The 18160-nt window shown below is 58.5% G+C and overlaps 4 protein-coding genes across 4 annotated transcripts; 3 read left to right on the forward strand and 1 right to left on the reverse strand.

Moving 5' to 3' along the window:
• Positions 1-69: 69 nt before the first annotated feature.
• On the forward strand, positions 70-5547 carry PLICBS_003007 (uncharacterized protein; the record flags this gene model as incomplete). The annotated part of the gene is made up of 1 exon (XM_065600121.1): positions 70-5547. The coding sequence occupies one exon, from the start codon at positions 70-72 to the stop codon at positions 5545-5547; it is 5478 nt and encodes a 1825-aa protein (XP_065456193.1).
• Positions 5548-6758: 1211 nt separating this feature from the next.
• On the forward strand, positions 6759-8665 carry PLICBS_003008 (mitochondrial 5-aminolevulinate synthase; the record flags this gene model as incomplete). Its single annotated transcript, XM_018322728.2, has 2 exons — positions 6759-7086; positions 7143-8665. The coding sequence occupies 2 exons, from the start codon at positions 6759-6761 to the stop codon at positions 8663-8665; spliced, it is 1851 nt and encodes a 616-aa protein (XP_018177958.2).
• A 1377-nt stretch (positions 8666-10042) lies between these two features.
• Positions 10043-12069, forward strand: PLICBS_003009 (uncharacterized protein; the record flags this gene model as incomplete). Its single annotated transcript, XM_018322729.1, has 5 exons — positions 10043-10158; positions 10236-10856; positions 10913-11080; positions 11138-11412; positions 11468-12069. 5 exons carry the CDS (start codon positions 10043-10045, stop codon positions 12067-12069), a joined length of 1782 nt encoding a protein of 593 aa, XP_018177959.1.
• Positions 12070-12585: 516 nt separating this feature from the next.
• On the reverse strand, positions 12586-14362 carry PLICBS_003010 (uncharacterized protein; the record flags this gene model as incomplete). The annotated part of the gene is made up of 4 exons (XM_065600122.1): positions 12586-13171; positions 13237-13767; positions 13833-13968; positions 14086-14362. 4 exons carry the CDS (start codon positions 14360-14362, stop codon positions 12586-12588), a joined length of 1530 nt encoding a protein of 509 aa, XP_065456194.1.
• Between the last annotated feature and the right edge of the window lie 3798 nt (positions 14363-18160).

The raw sequence follows: 18160 nt of genomic DNA on the forward strand, positions 1-18160 counted from the left end.
GCCGATTAAATTCTGACTTGAGCCGCTTAGCCCACGCATACCAACAATCGCCACTCTCTATGGTCGCCCATGGAAGGCACTCTGCGTCGCGACCCATTCCGCTGGGGCGTGGATGATGTCGCCGAAGAGCTGTCCAAGTTGGCGCGCCCGTGTACGCGTGATCCAGCCGCCCTCAAGGACACAGTCAAAGAGCAAGAAATCGACGGCAACACCCTCTTGACGTTTGAGTTCGTCTGTTCCAGACAGGAATTGTTCGAGTGCTTGGGTATCAAGCTCGGTGGACACAAAGCCGCCCTGGGTTTCGCAATTCACAGACTACGATCTCAGAGCCCCGAGTTTCAGGCATGGAAACGGGAATTCAGCAGACAGGACGACCAGGGCCTGGCCTCCGAAGACGATGGCGCCATGGCCAACGGAGAGCATGTGTCAACACCCGCGAAGCAGCCTGCCACGGCTGTAAATGGTAGCACACCGACTGGTGGCGCAGCTGTGTTGTGTGGTCCCGGCAGCGTGACTAATTTAAAACGCAAAGCAGATGCACTTGAGAATCGACCGTCTCTCCCAACCGCCTCGCACTCGCCTGGCGCGGATAACAACAGCATGTCGTGGCCGGCTGTACCTGGCCCGGAAGACCCTGACGCCAAGAAGGCACCGAAGCGCAGCCGAGTGGCGCCCACGCTTCTCGCGAGCATGCCAGTCAACTTGGAGCCACTTCCCATCGCAACAGAAGCGGACCTTGTCGGTGAGAGTGCCGCCGTGGATGAGCAGGAGACCGATTCAAGCGAATATCCGTGGGAGACGTTCGCCCCGGGGGCCTACCTGGGCCAAAGCTCTCTACCGGTATCTGCACTCATGTCATACGGCAGAGCTATGACGTCTCAGGTTCACTCCGTGGACGAAAGAACCTTCACCACTGGCTTCCCAGTTGTGTTGCCGCCCGGTGTGAGAGTCGTTGCTGCCCGAATGATGAAACGATTACTGGTTAAAAACGGCCGCGTGGAAGCCCTTGTTCACCAAGGTATCTTCTTGGAGACGTCACAGACTCCGTCAGAGGACGGCGAAAGCGTTGTCGATCTACTCGATCTGCCGGAATCGCTTGACGAGGAGACTCTCCGGGAAATTGAGGCCGAGGAGGCTGAGGCAGCAGCAGCGAAAGCCAGCAGCCAGCATCTTGATCGAGACACAGTCGAGACCACTCTTCGAGAGGCCATGGATCGCTTCAAACAAAGCTGGAATGAGGTGAAACTACCCCGGTATGCGCGCCGCGCTCATCAAATCTGGACAAAGTCCAGGGCGAAAGGGACCTGGCATCAAGACATCATCGGAGCTCGCCAGCGTGCCAAGGCTTTCGAGGATCGCCTCAGAAAGCTAGCTGCGGAGATTTTGGACCAGACCTGGTCCAAACCAGCAGAAGTTCGGCAGCAGGCCTGGTGCTTGGAACAGACATTGGCCGACAGGCTGTACTGCCAATGGCTGGCAGATACTTTGGAGTCACGCGTCGAGCCTCCAAAGTTTGCTGCCCGAGCACCTACAGAGCAGCAGGTGCAGCCGGTCGATCTGCCCCAGAGTCGCCTAGACAGCGAAATCCTTACAAGTTCGGACGAGGACGACTTTATTGTGCCGGATGGCCCAGACGACCCCGTGGACGACAACCAGAATCCCGTGAGTGCCGACGCTGTTCCCTATGCGTACCAAACACCGGTCAAGGCCGAAACACCGACTTTATTCGTGGATCTGACCCAGCTCGAGACGCCTGAAAAGTCACCCAGCCGTGACCGGACTGGCTCTGTCATCGACTTGACAACGCCCGCAAAACCCAGGTCGCCGAGTGAAACAGCCCGCTCGCCAGTCGTTCCTCATGTTTCACCAACCGCGTCCGAATCAGAGTTTGATGTGGAAGAGATTGGGAAGCATAACCCCAGCTTTTGGTCCAAAGAGAGCGACCGCAAGAGGCTCATCATTTGCATACTCTGGAGATTGGGACATGGCCGCCGTTCCTTGATCTTCGAAGCAGTTCGTCTTTATAACTGCTACGACTTCATCACGGCTATCATTGCTCCAGCACTGGCTTTCACCAGCAACGACGACGGCGATGCGACGTCTCCAAAGCCTCTGCGCACCGACACCCCGGACGAGACTTGTCGTTTTGATGCCACCCGACTATTTCTCAGCTACATGAAAGCCAAACATTGCAAGGAAAAGAGAATTAGCGAGTTGTTTCGATATAAGCAGGACCGAGCTCTGCTGGCTAACCAGGTCGCGATCTCGGAGAAACGCAATGGCCAAGACGACTCCGATATGGCGACATTCCATGCCTTTCTTGGCCGTGTGGAGCCCTTGTTTCCCCTGGAAAGTCAGATTGTTAGACTGGGATACTCTGACGACGACTTGGGGGTCTTGACCGACGCCGAAGACGACCTGTTAGCATCGCCTGATACACCATCCAAGCCTCGCAGAAAAGCGCCCAAGGAGTTGGTGCAGAACAAAGAGGGCGTTGACATGCGCTTGCGCGAGAAACGCCGTGTCGAGGAGCAGGACGCCCGTCGCCGCAAGCTACGAGCTGCCCTAGGGGTGACCGATATGCCTTCAGACAGGTCGAGGCTTATCATCAACGAAGCTAAGCAGGATGACGAGGCGTTTCTTTACATCAACGACGAGACGGCGAAGCGTATCAAAGATCATCAGATTGAAGGTGTCCGGTTCATGTGGAACCAAATCATCCTTCAAGAGGATAGTCAGCGGCAGGGCTGTCTCCTTGCACATACCATGGGCCTGGGCAAGACGATGCAAGTCATCACCTTTCTCGTTGCCGTTCAGGAAGCTGCACGGTCCCCAGATCCTTCCGCGAGAGAGCAGGTACCGAGAGATCTACGGAAATCCAAAACCCTGGTGCTGTGTCCGGCCGGCTTGGTGGACAACTGGATCGACGAGCTGCTCCAGTGGACTTCAGGGGATGTGCTCGGTCCCATCCGCCACGTCGCGGCATTATTGAATGCAGGCGAACGCCTCGGAACCGTTGCCGCCTGGGCTCAGGAGGGTGGCGTTCTGGTCGTTGGCTACAACATGTTACAACGCTTGATCGCCGCAAACGAGACCACGAAAGCAGCGTTGCTGGAGAGTCCGAACATTGTCGTCGCCGACGAAGCCCACTACCTCAAAAATAAGGAGATCAAGCTGCATGCAATCTGCGAGCGGTTCAAGACTAAGTGTCGTATCGCTCTGACTGGCACGCCGCTCGCGAACAATGTCGAAGAGTATTACAGCATGGTTAACTGGATTGCTCCGGGTTATCTGGGCACGCCCGACGAGTTCCGTCAGAGATTCGCGAACCCCATCCATGATGGCTTGTGGGGGGACAGTCTGCCTTGGCAAAAGCGCAAAGCTCTAAAGCGCCTTCAAGAGCTCAAGGAGACTGTTGCCCCCAAGGTTCACCGCGCGACGATTCAATCCTTGAGGAGGGACCTGCCGCCCAAGAAAGAGTTTGTGCTCTGCATCCCAGCCACCAAATTACAGAAGAAACTCTACGACACCTACGTGACGGAGGTCCGCAAGAGCGAGATTTCGCAAGCCACAGTCTTCAAGATCGTCAACGACCTCATGTTGCTCTGCAACCACCCACGGTGCTTTGTGCAGAAGGCCCTGAACCAGAAGAGAGGTGGCGCGGAGGAGCGTGACAAGTCCAGTGCGGAAGGTCAGCACAAATCTGAGAAAGAGTCCAAGCTCCCGACAAGCGTCGTCACAGCCACACTTAAGGAGATGAATGCGTATCCTGACAAGGATGCTGTCGGCCTGTCGATGAAAGCGGAACTTCTGTGTCTGATACTTGACGAAGCCAAGCGCGTCGGGGATAAGGTGCTTGTTTTCTCGCAGTCCGTGCCGACTCTGGACTACCTGATGTACATTCTTCGTGGGCAACAGCGGCGAGTCAGCCGCCTGGACGGATCCACGAACATTGCAAAGCGCCAGGAGATGGTCAAAGAGTTCAACACCGGCAACCAAGAGGTTTATCTCATCTCTACTGCCGCAGGTGGTGTGGGCCTGAACATCCACGGGGCCAACCGTGTCGTCATCTTCGACTACAAGTGGAATCCAGTACAGGAGCAGCAAGCCATCGGGCGCGCATTCCGTATCGGACAGACCAAGAACGTTTTTGTTTACCGATTCATGGTCGCGGGTTCATTTGAAGAGGACCTGCAGAACAAGGCTGTCTTCAAGACGCAGCTGGCCTCACGGGTCGTGGATAAGAAGAACCCCATCAGCTGGTCAAATCGGCTGGGAAGCCTGGTGCACCCGCTCCATCATGTGCAACCAAAGAACTTGTCCGATTTCGTGGGCAAAGACGTCATATTGGACAAGCTCATTAGCTACAAGTCCGATGGGGATAAGGCGCCAATTCGGTTCATTGTCTCGACCGATACATTTGAGGAAGAGGACCCGACGAACAACCTGACGGCCGAAGAGCTTCAAGAAGTCGACCGGATGGTGAAAATGAACCGGCTTCGCCTCACGGACCCCAAGGAGTATGAGAGACTACAGGAGGAGCAGAGAAGGGCAGAGTTTCGGCGGCAGACGCTTGCCGTGCCCTACCTGCATCTCGATGGCCCCGCCCAGCTGATGCCTGCACTGGCACCACCAGGTTTGACACAGTCTCCCCCAGTTGCCCGGACTACGGACGGAGCTCAAGATGGCCATCCGTTCTCAGTTGGTGAAGGACACGGACGTCCAGATGGCGTCGGAGCGGGCAGTAGAGTACTTGCGAGCTTGGGGACCACGATTCGGCCGGTCGCAGGCGCTTCGAAGGCAACATCGGCGCTACAGCCCGTGCCTGGCACAAATACTTATTTCGGAGATGCAGCGAGCACTTCCCAATCCACCACGAACCGTCCCTCGCACGCACCGGAGGTCCAGGCCGCACCGCAAACGCCTGTAAGAACCGTGAGCACGTTGCCTGCCATTTTCAGCCCACCGAAACAGAGCCGGGCCCGAGCGGCTTTCGAGCAGACGCTACGTACGGCGCTTGGGCAGCTGCAAAAGGCGCAATTCCCATGCGTGGTTGGTGAGGTGGATGGGACCGTCAAGAAGGTGGCAACTGGCATCGACAAACATCTCAAAGCGGACGGCCTCGGGTTCCTCAAAGAGGACCAGCGCTGGCGACTTCTTGATCACCTGGTTCAAAGCCACCACCGATTCGCACTTGCGATCGTGTCGGGATGCTTCTCGCTACAGTACGTCGCTCTGGCCGCGGCGGAAGACATGCAGCTCCGGCTGGACGGCCTGAATGGTTTGTCGGATGGCGACTTGGAAGGCCAGCTGGCAGCAAGACCCGTTGCCGACCCCCGAGTAAGACATGCGCCTGGTTGGTACATGAGCGAGACGTTGCTAACCTGGATACCAAAGAACCTGCAGAACTTGCAACGCTCCAGTTCGGTGTCTGGCGCCCAATTGCAAAGTCCTCGGGCGAGAGAGGACCTCGACGTGATGCGCGAAGCTGCAGCTAGGAGGCAGCAACGGCAACAAGGGGTCCAGCATCGCGGTTCGGACGCTTGAGGCACAATGAATCGTTGACAAGTGCGTGTGCCTCGCAGACTCGTGAGGCTGGTCGTACGTGCCTGTACAAGGCCTAGCTTGAGGAGACCAATGGTGCGAGAGATGGGGCGGCGGAGGCGGTCTCGGGCGGAAATCGGGATGGCGGATCCCGCGGGCGGAATGGTTGGGCTTTGGTGGACGGGCTGGTGGGAGCAAACCTTGTGTGAATTAGCGAGCCGGCGTTGGCGGCATTTGCTTGACTTGTGATACCCTATATTGTACGGATTTAAGCATAAGTGGAACGAAGTGTACTTTGCGGCATCAGGCGTAACCGGTGTGCGAAGGGCTGCATGAAGTGTCGGGTCGCACTGAGGTCATGGAACCTAGATGGCGACCGGTGAAGTGGCGTCAGATTTGGCTTGGACGGCTCCTCGGAAGTGGATTGTTGTCATGCTCACCGCATGGCTTCGGCAAGGGCCCGGCCGGACTTGTCGGGAACCGGGGTTTGATGCGTCGTGAAATCAGAGGCACGACGGAGCAGCTTGAACGAAACGGGAATGCGTCAGCGACCGCAGCGCAGCGCAGTCGGACGAGAAAACGACCTCAGTCCCTCACATGCCAAAATTTTAGCGGCCCGGTTCAGTTGGGATCCGGAAAGGCGGCCAATCAGGGACGATGTATTATTCCGCATCGTGCGCCGTCCGGCGTCGAAGGCCCTGGAACTCGGCCAGTCTGGGCGGCGCTGGAGCGTTGGGCGGCGGGCGGTGGCGGCTCCAGGGCCCTTTCTTGGGTGTCGCGGCGCAAAAATTGTGGGGCCCGGTGGGTGTCTCGCATGCTGGAACGGCTGCCGTTCGGAGGGCGGGGACCCCCTGCACGGGGACGGCGGATTGAGGGACACTTTGGCGGCACCCGCCTGGCACTCACTCAGTCATTGACTCGGAACAAAAACCTGCGCCTCGTTTCCCATCGCCATCCTCCTCCGCCCCGACTCTCCTGTTGTTTCGCCGCTGCAACACCAGACTGCATCACCTCGTTTGTTTTGTTTCCACGCGCTCCGTCTGACGGCCGACGCTGTTGAGCAGAGCATCGTCAGAGCCCAGCGCTGCTGATTGACATTTTCCTCGACCCAACCCTCGCTCGGTCTTCGCCGACGCCCCGACATATCCGCCACTCGACGACGACAAACGTCCCAATTGACCCGGACATTCGGACGCGATCCTGATACAGCCATCATGGACAGCGTGCTCCGCCAGTCCAAGGCCATGTGCCCCTTTCTGAAGGCCGCATCGCCCGCCACGCTGCGGGCCATGTCTACGTCGGCCCGCCCCAAGGCCTCGCCCTGCGGCGGCACCATGTCCAAGCTGCAGCTCTACGCCCACCGCTGCCCGGTCATGGGCAAGGCTCTGGCCGTCCAGTCGGCTCGCACCGGTGGTGCTGCTGCCGGCCTGCGTGCCTTCTCCGGCCACGGTAAGGCGGCCGCCAACCGGGCTCGCATCCACACGAGCCGTAACCAGGAGGCTCGGGCCGTCGACAACCCCATTCTCGAAGGCCGCGACGATGGTGAGCACATTTGCCAGACGTTATGGGAAGGGGACATTAGTATTGACGTTGTGTAGGCCGCATCCCTCCCGGCATGGCCATTCCCCGCAAGGACGCCGCACCCACGGTTGGCGCAGGCCTCTCCCGCGACACTGGCAAGTTCAACTACGAGGCCTTCTACAACGTCGAACTGGACAAGAAGCACAAGGACAAGTCGTATCGCTACTTCAACAACATCAACCGTCTCGCCAAGGAATTTCCCCGCGCCCACATGGCCAACAAGGAGGATCGTGTCACCGTTTGGTGCGCCAACGATTACCTCGGCATGGGCCGCAATTCTCGCGTCCTGAGCAAGATGCACGAGACGCTCGACGAGTATGGCGCCGGTGCTGGCGGTACGCGAAATATCTCGGGTCACAACAAGCACGCCGTCGAACTTGAGGGGGCACTGGCCAAGTTGCATGCCAAGGAGGCTGCGCTGGTCTTCAGCTCGTGCTACGTCGCCAACGACGCCACTCTCGCGACCCTGGGCAGCAAGATGCCCGACTGCGTCATTCTGTCTGACAGCTTGAACCACGCATCCATGATTCAGGGCATTCGACACTCTGGTACGAAGAAGATAGTGTTCAAGCACAACGATGTGGCCGATCTCGAGGCCAAGCTGGCGTCGCTGCCCCTCCACGTTCCCAAAATTATCGCCTTTGAGTCTGTTTACAGCATGTGCGGCTCGATTGGACCGATTGAGGAGATTTGCGACCTGGCGGATAAGTACGGGGCCATCACCTTCCTCGACGAAGTGCATGCCGTCGGCATGTATGGCCCACACGGCGCTGGCGTCGCCGAGCACCTGGACTGGGAGGCGCATCGCCAAGGCCGGCCCTCGGGTTCCATCATGGATCGCATCGACATTATCACGGGCACGCTAGGCAAGGCGTATGGCTGCGTTGGCGGCTACATTGCGGGCAGCTCGAAGTTGGTGGATATGATTCGGTCTCTGGCCCCCGGTTTCATCTTCACGACTTCCCTGCCGCCGGCCACCATGGCTGGTGCGAAGGCCTCAATTGAGTATCAGATGGAATACGATGGGGATCGTCGCCTGCAACAGCTCCATACGCGGGCCGTCAAGGAAGAGATGAACGCGCGTGACATCCCGGTCATCCCTAACCCGTCCCACATTATCCCCATCCTGGTCGGTAACGCGGAGCTTGCCAAGGCTGCCTCGGACATGTTGCTGCAGGACTACCAGATCTACGTGCAGTCAATCAACTACCCCACGGTGCCCGTCGGCCAAGAACGCCTTCGCATTACGCCAACCCCGGGACACACCAAGGAATATCGCGACCAGCTGGTGGCCGCTGTGGACGAGATTTGGACACGGCTGGGCATCAAGCGTACCTCGCAGTGGGCTGCCGACGGCGGCTTCATCGGCGTCGGGGAGCCAAGTAACGTCGAGCAGCCTCTCTGGACGGACAAGCAGCTTGGCATCGAGCAGGCGGCACAGGAGATGAAGGCGACGGGCAGCACGAAACAGGGCTTTACCGAGGCGCTCCTTGCGCGCGAGAGCCGTGGCGCCAACCGCGTGGCCAGCGCTTCGGCCTGAGGGGCTCCGGTTGCATGCAAGTGCCGGTTGGTAGTCGAGACGGACACTTGGATTGCTGCCGTTGGCTGCGGCCATCGCTGACGTTACCTTCGTACCTGACCCCTTTGACTGAATACTTTTTTCGGGGAACACAAGATGTCCCTGCAATAAATGGAAACTTCCTGAATCACTATCTGGTCCACAATGTGCCATGAACGTGTTCTGAGACGGTCTGTACATGTCTCAGGCGATGACGAAGCCGACTTTCTGGGTGGGACATGGAGTCCAAGCGTCAACCGCTGCAGGCCCAGGCCGGCGGCCCCGGAGTCCGGAGTTCGGAGACGACCAACGCCTGCCACCGCTGCGGGTGAGACTCGAGATACCCGAACCCAGATGGCCGCCCGATGCCACGGCCCCGGCATGTGGCATGTGCGTGGGCACCATGGGGAAAGGCGATCAGTGCGTGCGTGCCCCAGACTGAACCCCGGATTGCGTCGCATGTCACCGGCTCGGGGACGGAAAAACGCAGTCCGAAAGTCCGTGACGGTGCACGGATCGTCTCAAGGTCGGCTCTTGGCCGTCCGTGCCTGAGGCCTTGGTGGCCTTGGGGCGCCAGGCCACAAGGGTTAGGTTAGATTTGCCTCGGCAAAGGGCCCCAGCCAAGGGGCTCGTGCCTCTCCCAAACCCCACCATTCATTCCACGCACCACCGGTGGGTGAGGCCGATGGTCTCTACCGCCACCACTCGACGGGACGGTCCCCCCGCTGTTCCTCGCAACCCGCACCCAGCCCAGGCAACGCGCGACGCCACGGAGGCCCGGGCCAATTCTGCACCTCCGCTGCCGTTCCATCGACGGCCCCTCCACCATCCAGTCGCGCGCTTCGCTCGCTGCGTAGTATGGCTGGCTGGCGCTTGGTCGCCGCCCGCCCCCAGATGCCGCCTCCAGATCGGACCACAGCCCGTCGTCGTCATGCCCACTACCCCAGGAAAGAGCGTCAGAGTCTGCCTGCTACTTTGTTGAGCGTCTGGGTTCTGGTTCCAAGCATGTGCTTGTTTGTCGTCTCCATTTCCAAGCGTTTTGCGGGGTTGCGTGGAGCCCTGACACGGCTCGTTGTGAAGCAATAAAGCCAACCGTCGTCCGTCTGGATCGCATTACATCGCCCCCCTTCCCTCTTGCCGCCTCAAACCACTGTTCCTCCTTTGCTCCGGTCCTTGCCATATCTTCATGCCCGCGAGCCATAGCATGGCGCCTGCGCGACCTGTGATGTAACCTGGACCAAAGCAAAACTCGCATTATCAGTTTCCGTCCCCGTTCCACCTGCATCCCGCCACCTCCCTTCCCGCTCGCCATCCTTCCCGCCTCCGGCCCGTCGCGCTTCGTCTTATACGACCACCATCATGGACGCGGCGTCCTCCGCCTCGGCGGCTCAAAAAGGCCCCAAGGCCTGCACGACCTGCGCCAAAGCAAAGGCTCGCTGTATCCCTCGTGCTGACGGCGGCTCCAAGTGTGAGAGGTGAGTAAGCGCCAGACAGCCTGCCAAGGCCACTGACATGGACGCTTCTTTCTGACCCCGTCCCCTGCCGATCGCAGATGCCTCCGCCTCAAGAAGGATTGCTTCTCCCGGCCTCCGGCCCCGCCCCGTATCAAGAAACGACCCAAGAGATCCCGTGTCGCCGAGCTGGAGAAGCGACTGAACGAACTCTCCTCCCAGTTCGAAGGCCAGCACCAACACTCCCCATCACAGCAACAACAGCACAGCCCGGCCAGCACCGTCAGCGTACCCGCGACCAAGCCAACTCCCAGCAGAGTCGCCGACAAGGGTGACATCCTCAACTTCGGCCACCTGTTCCCCTCGCCCTCATCAACTGGCGTCGATGGCGATGAGGAGTCCGCATGGAGCCCCGAAGCTCTCAAGCCATGGGACTCACCGTGGCCGCTGTCGGGCGAGGCCGGCGTCCTGCTAGCGCAGTATCACGACGCGTTCGCCCACCTCTTCCCCTTTGTCGTCGTGCCCAAGCACGCCACTGCCGCAGACCTGCGCAGCTCGCGGCCGTTTTTGTGGAAGGCCATCATGATGGTGAGCTGCATCTTTGATGGTGCACGACAGGCCAAGCTCGGCGAGGAGCTCCTGGCCGAAGTGGGCAAGGCCGCCGTGGTGGATGGCATCAAGAGTCTTGACCTACTCCAAGGTCTTGAGCTGCTCGTTGCATGGTGAGCTCTGATTCCTGGCACCACTTCTTGCTTTGGTCTAACGAAGCATATTATAGGTTCCACTTCGCCCTGAAAAGCTCACAAGTCACCAACCTCTTGTTTCTGGCACGGTCCATGTGCGTCAACCTGAGCTCCATGTCGTACGGCTCTGAGGACGAGGAGAGCAAGTACGGCAATCTCGACCATCTACGTGCGTATGCCGGCACGTACTACCTCAATACTCTGTAAGTTGTCAACTCTCTTGCATCCATTCGAATCATACCCCGCTAATGCGACTCTAGTGTGTTCACCACCAACAAACGAACCGATGTCTTCATGAACACGACACAGCTTGATACCTGCTGCCGCGTGCTGGAAAATACCATGGAGTTCCCAACCGACGCGTATCTCGTCAAGCTCGTCAAGGTCCAGCAGCTGGCGCAGACCATCTCCCTCACCATGGCCTTTGACCCCGCCATGCCCGCCATGTCTTTGCCCCTCACGATGGTAGTCGAGTCGTTCCAAGACCAGCTTGACACGTTCCGTGCCACCTTGCCCGAGAGTCTGGCCGACAATCGTAAGTTGCCTGCTTCATGTGACCCAGAGATTTCGTTCGCTAACCTCACCACCAGCTACCTTGCAATGCCACCTCGCCATCGCCGAGGTACTGCTGATGGACATTGCCATCTCCGACCAGCACTGCAACTCTTCCAACATGCCCCTCACCGACCGCCTGCAGCTTCTTTGGTCTTGTGTGCGATCGCTGCGCGCCTTCTTCAAGGTCCGATTCGCCGGTTCCGAGCTCGAAAGGCCACGATTCCTCACCCTCATTGCCTCCGACGTTGCCTACACCTTCATCACAGGCGTCAAGCTCCTCGCACTCCGGGTGCCGGGTTGGAATCTCGAGCACATTGGCAAGGAGCTCGCGCTGGACAAGATGCTGGGCCAACAGATCCAGGACCTGTCGGAAATCATCGACAAGCGCAAGAGCGGGCTCCTGTCAACAGCAGACAAGGCCGGGCTCGAAGACCCGCTCGAGCGTTTGGTGAGGCTGCTGCGGACGGCTCAGGAGCTCGTTGCCCTGCAGTTGAGTGGCGTGACGGCGCAGGAGATTGCGCAGGAAATCGTGTCGGAGATGAACAGCAGCATGTGGCAGGATCTGGTCAACGACTCGACCTCGGGGACGGCGTGGGCCGGCGCAGCGGACAGCGCGGCCATGTTGAGCGCCCAATGACTAAAAGGAGGTGGTGACAAGGAGCCGACGGGCGATGCGCAAACGAAGGGAGTTTCTTTCGACAGGGCGCTGCGATTTTCGATGCGAAAGTGAGGACGAACGATTCAGTCTCTCGTTATGGTGCGAGCGTGAGCATTGTGGAGAGTTCGTGGGACGGCGGCTTCGTTCTCGGAGGCCAGTGGGTGCAGCAACAACGACGACCAATATGTGAACGGCCGCGAGCATCTTCTATGGCGCAAAACAATGGACGAACGGGATGGGTGGAATTCGCAGCGAGCATGGATCAAGGTGTTGGAAATATCCCGCCCGCTGGGGCTTTTCGAGTGTTCTGGATCAAGGGCATTCATTAATCATTAGTAGCGTCTTTGCTCTTGACGACTTTATGGGCACATGTAGGATTGCAAAAAAGAAAACTTGTATGATCTCATGGCTTCATTGGCCTTTTGTCTATCCAACCTGGCTTTCAGCCAACATATGTATGTGTTGAAAACGTCGATCCCTGATGAACCACCGGTCTCATGAAGAAGCCACCTCGTCCCCCGGGACGTCAACGGCCTGCACCTTGGCCAGTACCAGCCACCGCAGATCGCCTGCGGCCGTAGCCTTGCGGATACCGTACAGCTCGTCGAGGAAGGCAGGCACAAAGGTGCCAGGGCCCCTGACCTCGGACCGCTCGGCGGCCATCTCAGACGCGACGCCGAACATGACTGCGGCGGCGACTGTGGCGGCGAGTGGGTCCGCAGCGCCGACGGGGGAGCAGACCATGGCGCTGACGGCGGTGCCAAGGGTGCAGCCGGAGCCGGTGATCATGCCCAGGAGCTCGTGGCCGTTGTCGACGCGCACGACGCGGCGGCCGTCACTGACGACGTCGGTGGCGCCCGTGACGAGGGCGACGCAGCGGTGCCGCCGGGCCACGTCGCGGACGAGGCGGGCGCGCTGCGCGAGGGTGAGCTGGGAGGTGGAGTCCACGCCGCGCTGAGCGACGGGGGCGGAGCCGCCGAGCACGGTGAGCATCTCGGAGGCGTTGCCCTTGATGACGGCGTAGCGGCCCGAGGAGAGGAGAGTCTCGACGGCCGAGCGGCGGACGGCGGTGGCGCCAGCTCTGGAAGGGAATGGTCAGCAGAGGCGAGGACACACCGGGTAGATACAGAAGGAAGGACGGCTCACCCGACCGGGTCGAGGACGACGGGCCGCCCAGCGTCATTGTACGCCTTGAGCGCCTGGAGGTAGTTCTTCAGTCCGTCAGGGGTCACGGTTCCCATGTTGACGACGAGCGCACCACCCAGACGGGCGAGGTCAGCGGCCTCCTCGGCGTAGTTTGCCATGATAGGGCTCGCACCCACGGCGAGGGCGACATTTGCGGCGATGTTCTGGACGACGAGGTTGGTCATGTTGTGCGACAGAGGGGTGGTCGCGGCGACGCTGCGAACGACGTCGGGGACGCGAGCGCGCAGGACCTGGCCAAGGAGGCGGCGGGCGGCGTCGGCGGGGTCCGGTGCGGCGACAAGGGCGCTGACGACGGCGACGCCGTCGAGTGACTTGGCCGGGGAGCTGCTGGCGGCGAGGACATCGCCTGCGTTTGAGGCGTTGACGCCGCCGATGCAGACGGTGGGGACGGAGCCGTGGCCGGCGGCGGCGAGGGCGGCGAGGATGTCGCGGACGCCGTGCGGGCCGATGATGGATTTTGTGTCCTTTTTGCTGTGAGTGAGGGTCAGCGAGTGAGAAGGCGAGTGAGGAGTGATGAAGAAAGAGTGGGTGCATACGTCTGCGTGGCGTAGACAGTGCCTACGCCGAGATACGTTGCGCCGGCCTCGCACGCGCGGAGGGCCTCTTCCGTCGAGCTGGCCGTGACGCCAATGATCTTGTCAGGGCCGAGCATCTGGCGCGCCTTTTGGAACTCTGCATCGATTTCACGCATGTGCGTCCTCATCAGCCACCATCATCATCATCATCAACAACAACATGATCATCATCATCCGCGTCCACGCAGCCTGTGCGGCTTACAGGTCGACCTACCCATGTCGTCCTGGCCAATGTGAACGCCCTCGCAGCCAATCTCGACAGCCACCTCAACGCGGTCGTTGACAAGCAGCGGGACGCCGAAGCGGCGCGTCACGGCAAGCAACTCGCGGGCGGCGCGCACGGCATCGTCGTGCGAGGCTGTCTTGTCGCGGTACTGCACGATGCCGGTGCCGCCCCGCAGCGAGGCCTCGACCACGGCCGCGAGGTCGCGCGAGCCGAGGATGGCGGGCGTCGAGTCGGTGACGAGGTACACGCCGTAGTCGACTGCCATTTTTGCTGGGTGAGATTGCTGTGGCAGGCAAGCTGTCTGGTGAGTGAGTTGCGCCTAAGGGTGTGAGCAGAGGAAAGATGAGTGAGAGAGGCTGAGGTTGAGGGTGAGGGCGACCCTTGAGGTGAGGTGATGAAGCCACCGGCGGGCATAAAAATGGAGCCCCCGCGATGTGGGTGACGTGACTGCGCATCTAAGTTCCGAGGCGGCCCTGCGTGTCAACTCTAGCGACGCACACGAATGATATCTCAACACGTGAAAGCATGCCTCATTCTCCAATGCGGCGATCCTGAAGGGCCGAACAGTGTCTCATTGCCGCCGGTTTGGCGTGCAGGTATTGCTGGTTTAATTCGCAAGGGACGATTCTAGCATCGAGTGACACGACTGGAGGATGCAAGTTGGCGAATTAGCTGAACTCATCATGTTCTATCCAAAAGGGGAAAAGATACAATGTTTAAAATGGCCATGGGTAGTTTCCGAGTGTCAGGTGAAGCGGGGAGGTTCGGGTGGTGGGTTAGTTGAAGCGGGATTCGTGGCATCGAGACAACCCTAGACCATTGTGCCCGCAATCCTTCTCTCGCTGCAGTCTCAGTCGCTATCTACACCGAACGTTGTTGCCGCCCACCGTGCACGAGCGGCCTTCCTTGGTGCGAGAGAACCGGGGGCTGTCTGGTTATGATGTTTGTCTAAACTTAACTTACACCACATGTGCAGTGTAGGTCGCGTCTGGACGCGACGCCACACGAGGCAGCGAGGACCACAGGACCGAGTTTCATATTGACCGCCAGGGCGAAGTATCAACAAATACCACACTTCCTACTTGTGCTTCGGTCGTTTCCTTGAATCGGAATCGCAGCTCCTATTGATAGTCGCGCGGGTCAACGGTGCTTTGCCGATTTCATTCAGGTGTTCCCAGAGCACAACGTGATCCCCTCTGCATTCGGCACTGACGGACCCCTGCATTCCATTTACGCAGAAGGAAAGAAAGAAGAAGAGAACAGGTCATATGCTGCAAGCGAGCGTGTCGATCCGGAAGAGCTCGTCTTCGACGGCATCTGTACTGTACATTGAATCGACCAATTGCAGCATGCCTACCACTGAGCTTCCCTCTCCGGCATCATTGGGGCACGAACGCTATTGAGATGCGTCTCGAAACCGGCCACTGCGCTAACAATAGCAATAAAAACCCCGAAGTGTCCGTCTGAACATCGCTTCGCGCTTGCCGGCGGCCTTTCTTGGTCCTCTTGATAGATCATGATGAAGACTCCCCCCCAACACGACGCATGAGACTTAGCCAATGAGAAGGGGAAAAGTCCATTCAAAATTTTGGGTAAAATGGCCAGTTGAGCTCTCTTTCGAGAAATTATTATCAGAAGATGTCCTTCCAGATAGCCGCGCAGGCGTGGCCCGGGCGTCAAACGCGACCCAGCTTTCGCTGAGTTTCGACGCATCGAATCCGCCTACGCCGCCCTAGATCCTCCCCCCCCCCTTGGACGTGCGTTTAGGAGCACGTCGCCTTGCCGCTGCTGCCGGCTGTGCAACTCTTGCCGTTTCGAGTGCACTAATCAACGAGAAAACCAAAGAGTCAGCACAAATGTATCCTGTCATGCCATGCACCACACCCTCGTCTCCTCCCAGTTCGCTTGCACAGTAAGATTTACGTACCCTGCTGCGGCTGGAACAGGCGACCTTGACCAGGACCCTCTCCGTGGATTGCCTGCCCCTGCTATCCCTGTAGGTGCGGGTGTCGGAGTACTCGCATTTCTGGCTAAGCGTATAGCAGACCTGTACGGCGTCGCAAAGACAGCCGAGACGTCAGCCTCCTTGATACATACATCTCAGCCTTTCGGCGGGGTTTACTTGCGCCGCGGTGATCGGCAGCGACGGCAAGGCCGCATAGCGTGGCGAGGAGGACGAGTCCGGTCTTCATGGCTTTTGGATAATGGTTTCTTGCAGCGGTGCTCGGCCGGTATATCCTGGAATTCTTATCGGGAGCTTGGAAAAGATGCTACGCCGTATTTTCCTCCCATGATGAAGCAGTGTCTTGTGTTGCGAATTTATAATTTTCGGCTGAAGTGGCGGCGTCCAAAGTTTCCAGCGATGATCTTCCTCGTAAGTGACACGTCCCGGTGGCATCAAAACAGGGACCTGTAGAGAAAGAACGTGGTTCTCATCGTTTTGTGCCCGTATGGATGAATATTGGGGACGAGAGACGCAAACCCTCTCATGGCTCGCTTCTACGGTACATCTGCCACGACGAAGGCAAGGGGCACGAGCTGGCATCAGAACCAAGCGAAAGGGAGCGTGCGGTGCTACCACCGATGATCTAATATGACTAGTACTCTTAAATTCTGTAGTTGAAAGGACATTGCTCGACTGTGCTCTTCAGTTTCTCCTGAACAAGAGAGATTCGCGAAGACGATCCATGGCCGAAACCTCCTCGTCGTCTTCCACATTCGCTCCTGACATACTGTACATAATTTTGTCTACCTACGTAGTAATTGCAAGGGCGTACAAAGTACAGTATAGCAGTGAAGCTAGTGAAGCAGCATATCTCTTTGCGTCCCTTCACTCCAAATGTGAAGCGCCGTACGATCCACTGCTGTACGATCCACGGCTCTGAGACAAAAAAGAAAAACTGAAAAAAAAGGGGCCGACGACTCGCGCTTCGCGAACGCACGAACCAACTTATGGCATAATCCGGGGGATCTGCGAATACGGACATTCTAGTTGCACTATCTGGCCCCGGCCATCATGTCGTTTGGCAAGACTCGCGGCATCGGCAAGTCCTGCACTTTGCGCACGTGCTATGTATGACGCGGCCGCACTTTACTTTGCATGCGTACATTGCTCAAGCACATTCGCGACCTGTGTGGCCGTGTCGGCACGTGGCCACAGACATATCAACCCCGGTTTCGTTGCTCCGGTGCAATCTTGCTGCCGAAACATCTGCCGCGTTTCTGGAAGGTGTGGATGCGTTCGTCGGAGATGACGACCCCGTCGTTGGAACTGCATGATCGGCAGCGCGTGCCGAAAGGAAAGTGACAGGTCACCAACTGAAAGGAACATATACGCATTGCACCTGTACAGTACTGTAATATGGAGAGGTACAGCATAATTCACACACCGCCCAAGAGAAGGCCCATCGCATGAACTATACATCCTCGAGTTCAACAACGCGGCCGCAATTTAAACCGCCACACTAAACCTAGCGCTGCACCGTGATCCAACGATTTGGCTTTACCAGTGAAGCCCGGGCATTGACTTCGTGCGTTGTCGCAGCATCTTGAACAGAGTGTCGTCTCACCTTTCGTACCTCCGGAACTCGGGTCTTTCCGGATCTGCTCCGTACCAAAAAAATGCTGAATACTGAAGACTGCTCAGAAAACCGCCGTAGTATACTTGCATTCGTATCTCTCGCGGTGTGATCAAAGGCCGTTCGCCGGGCTTCCTTTCCTCCGGCTTCTCTCTGCCGATGGCATTCCCATCTGCAAACTCGAAAATCTCCCTCACCATGGCGATGATGACTTGGGCTAGGCACAAGATGCTGTGTTGTCCCAGAAGAAAGGGTTCGGTGTTGCTTGTACGTCGTTGAAGAAATGAGCGTATGCGCGTACCGATGATGGTCGGGTCTGCGGCAGAAGTGACCCCATCCAGAAACCACGCCATCATGAGTCCATCCACGCTTTTAGCTCCTTCGATAGAGTGATTTGGGAAAAGATCTGTGCCAAGGCTTGATGCGGATGTGCTCGAGCGCAACGGTAGCACGAAATGCTCCAGATAACTGAGCATGATTTGATT

This window comes from Purpureocillium lilacinum (assembly GCF_023168085.1).
Source record: "Purpureocillium lilacinum CBS 284.36 DNA, scaffold_2, whole genome shotgun sequence".
Taxonomy (NCBI): domain Eukaryota; kingdom Fungi; phylum Ascomycota; class Sordariomycetes; order Hypocreales; family Ophiocordycipitaceae; genus Purpureocillium; species Purpureocillium lilacinum.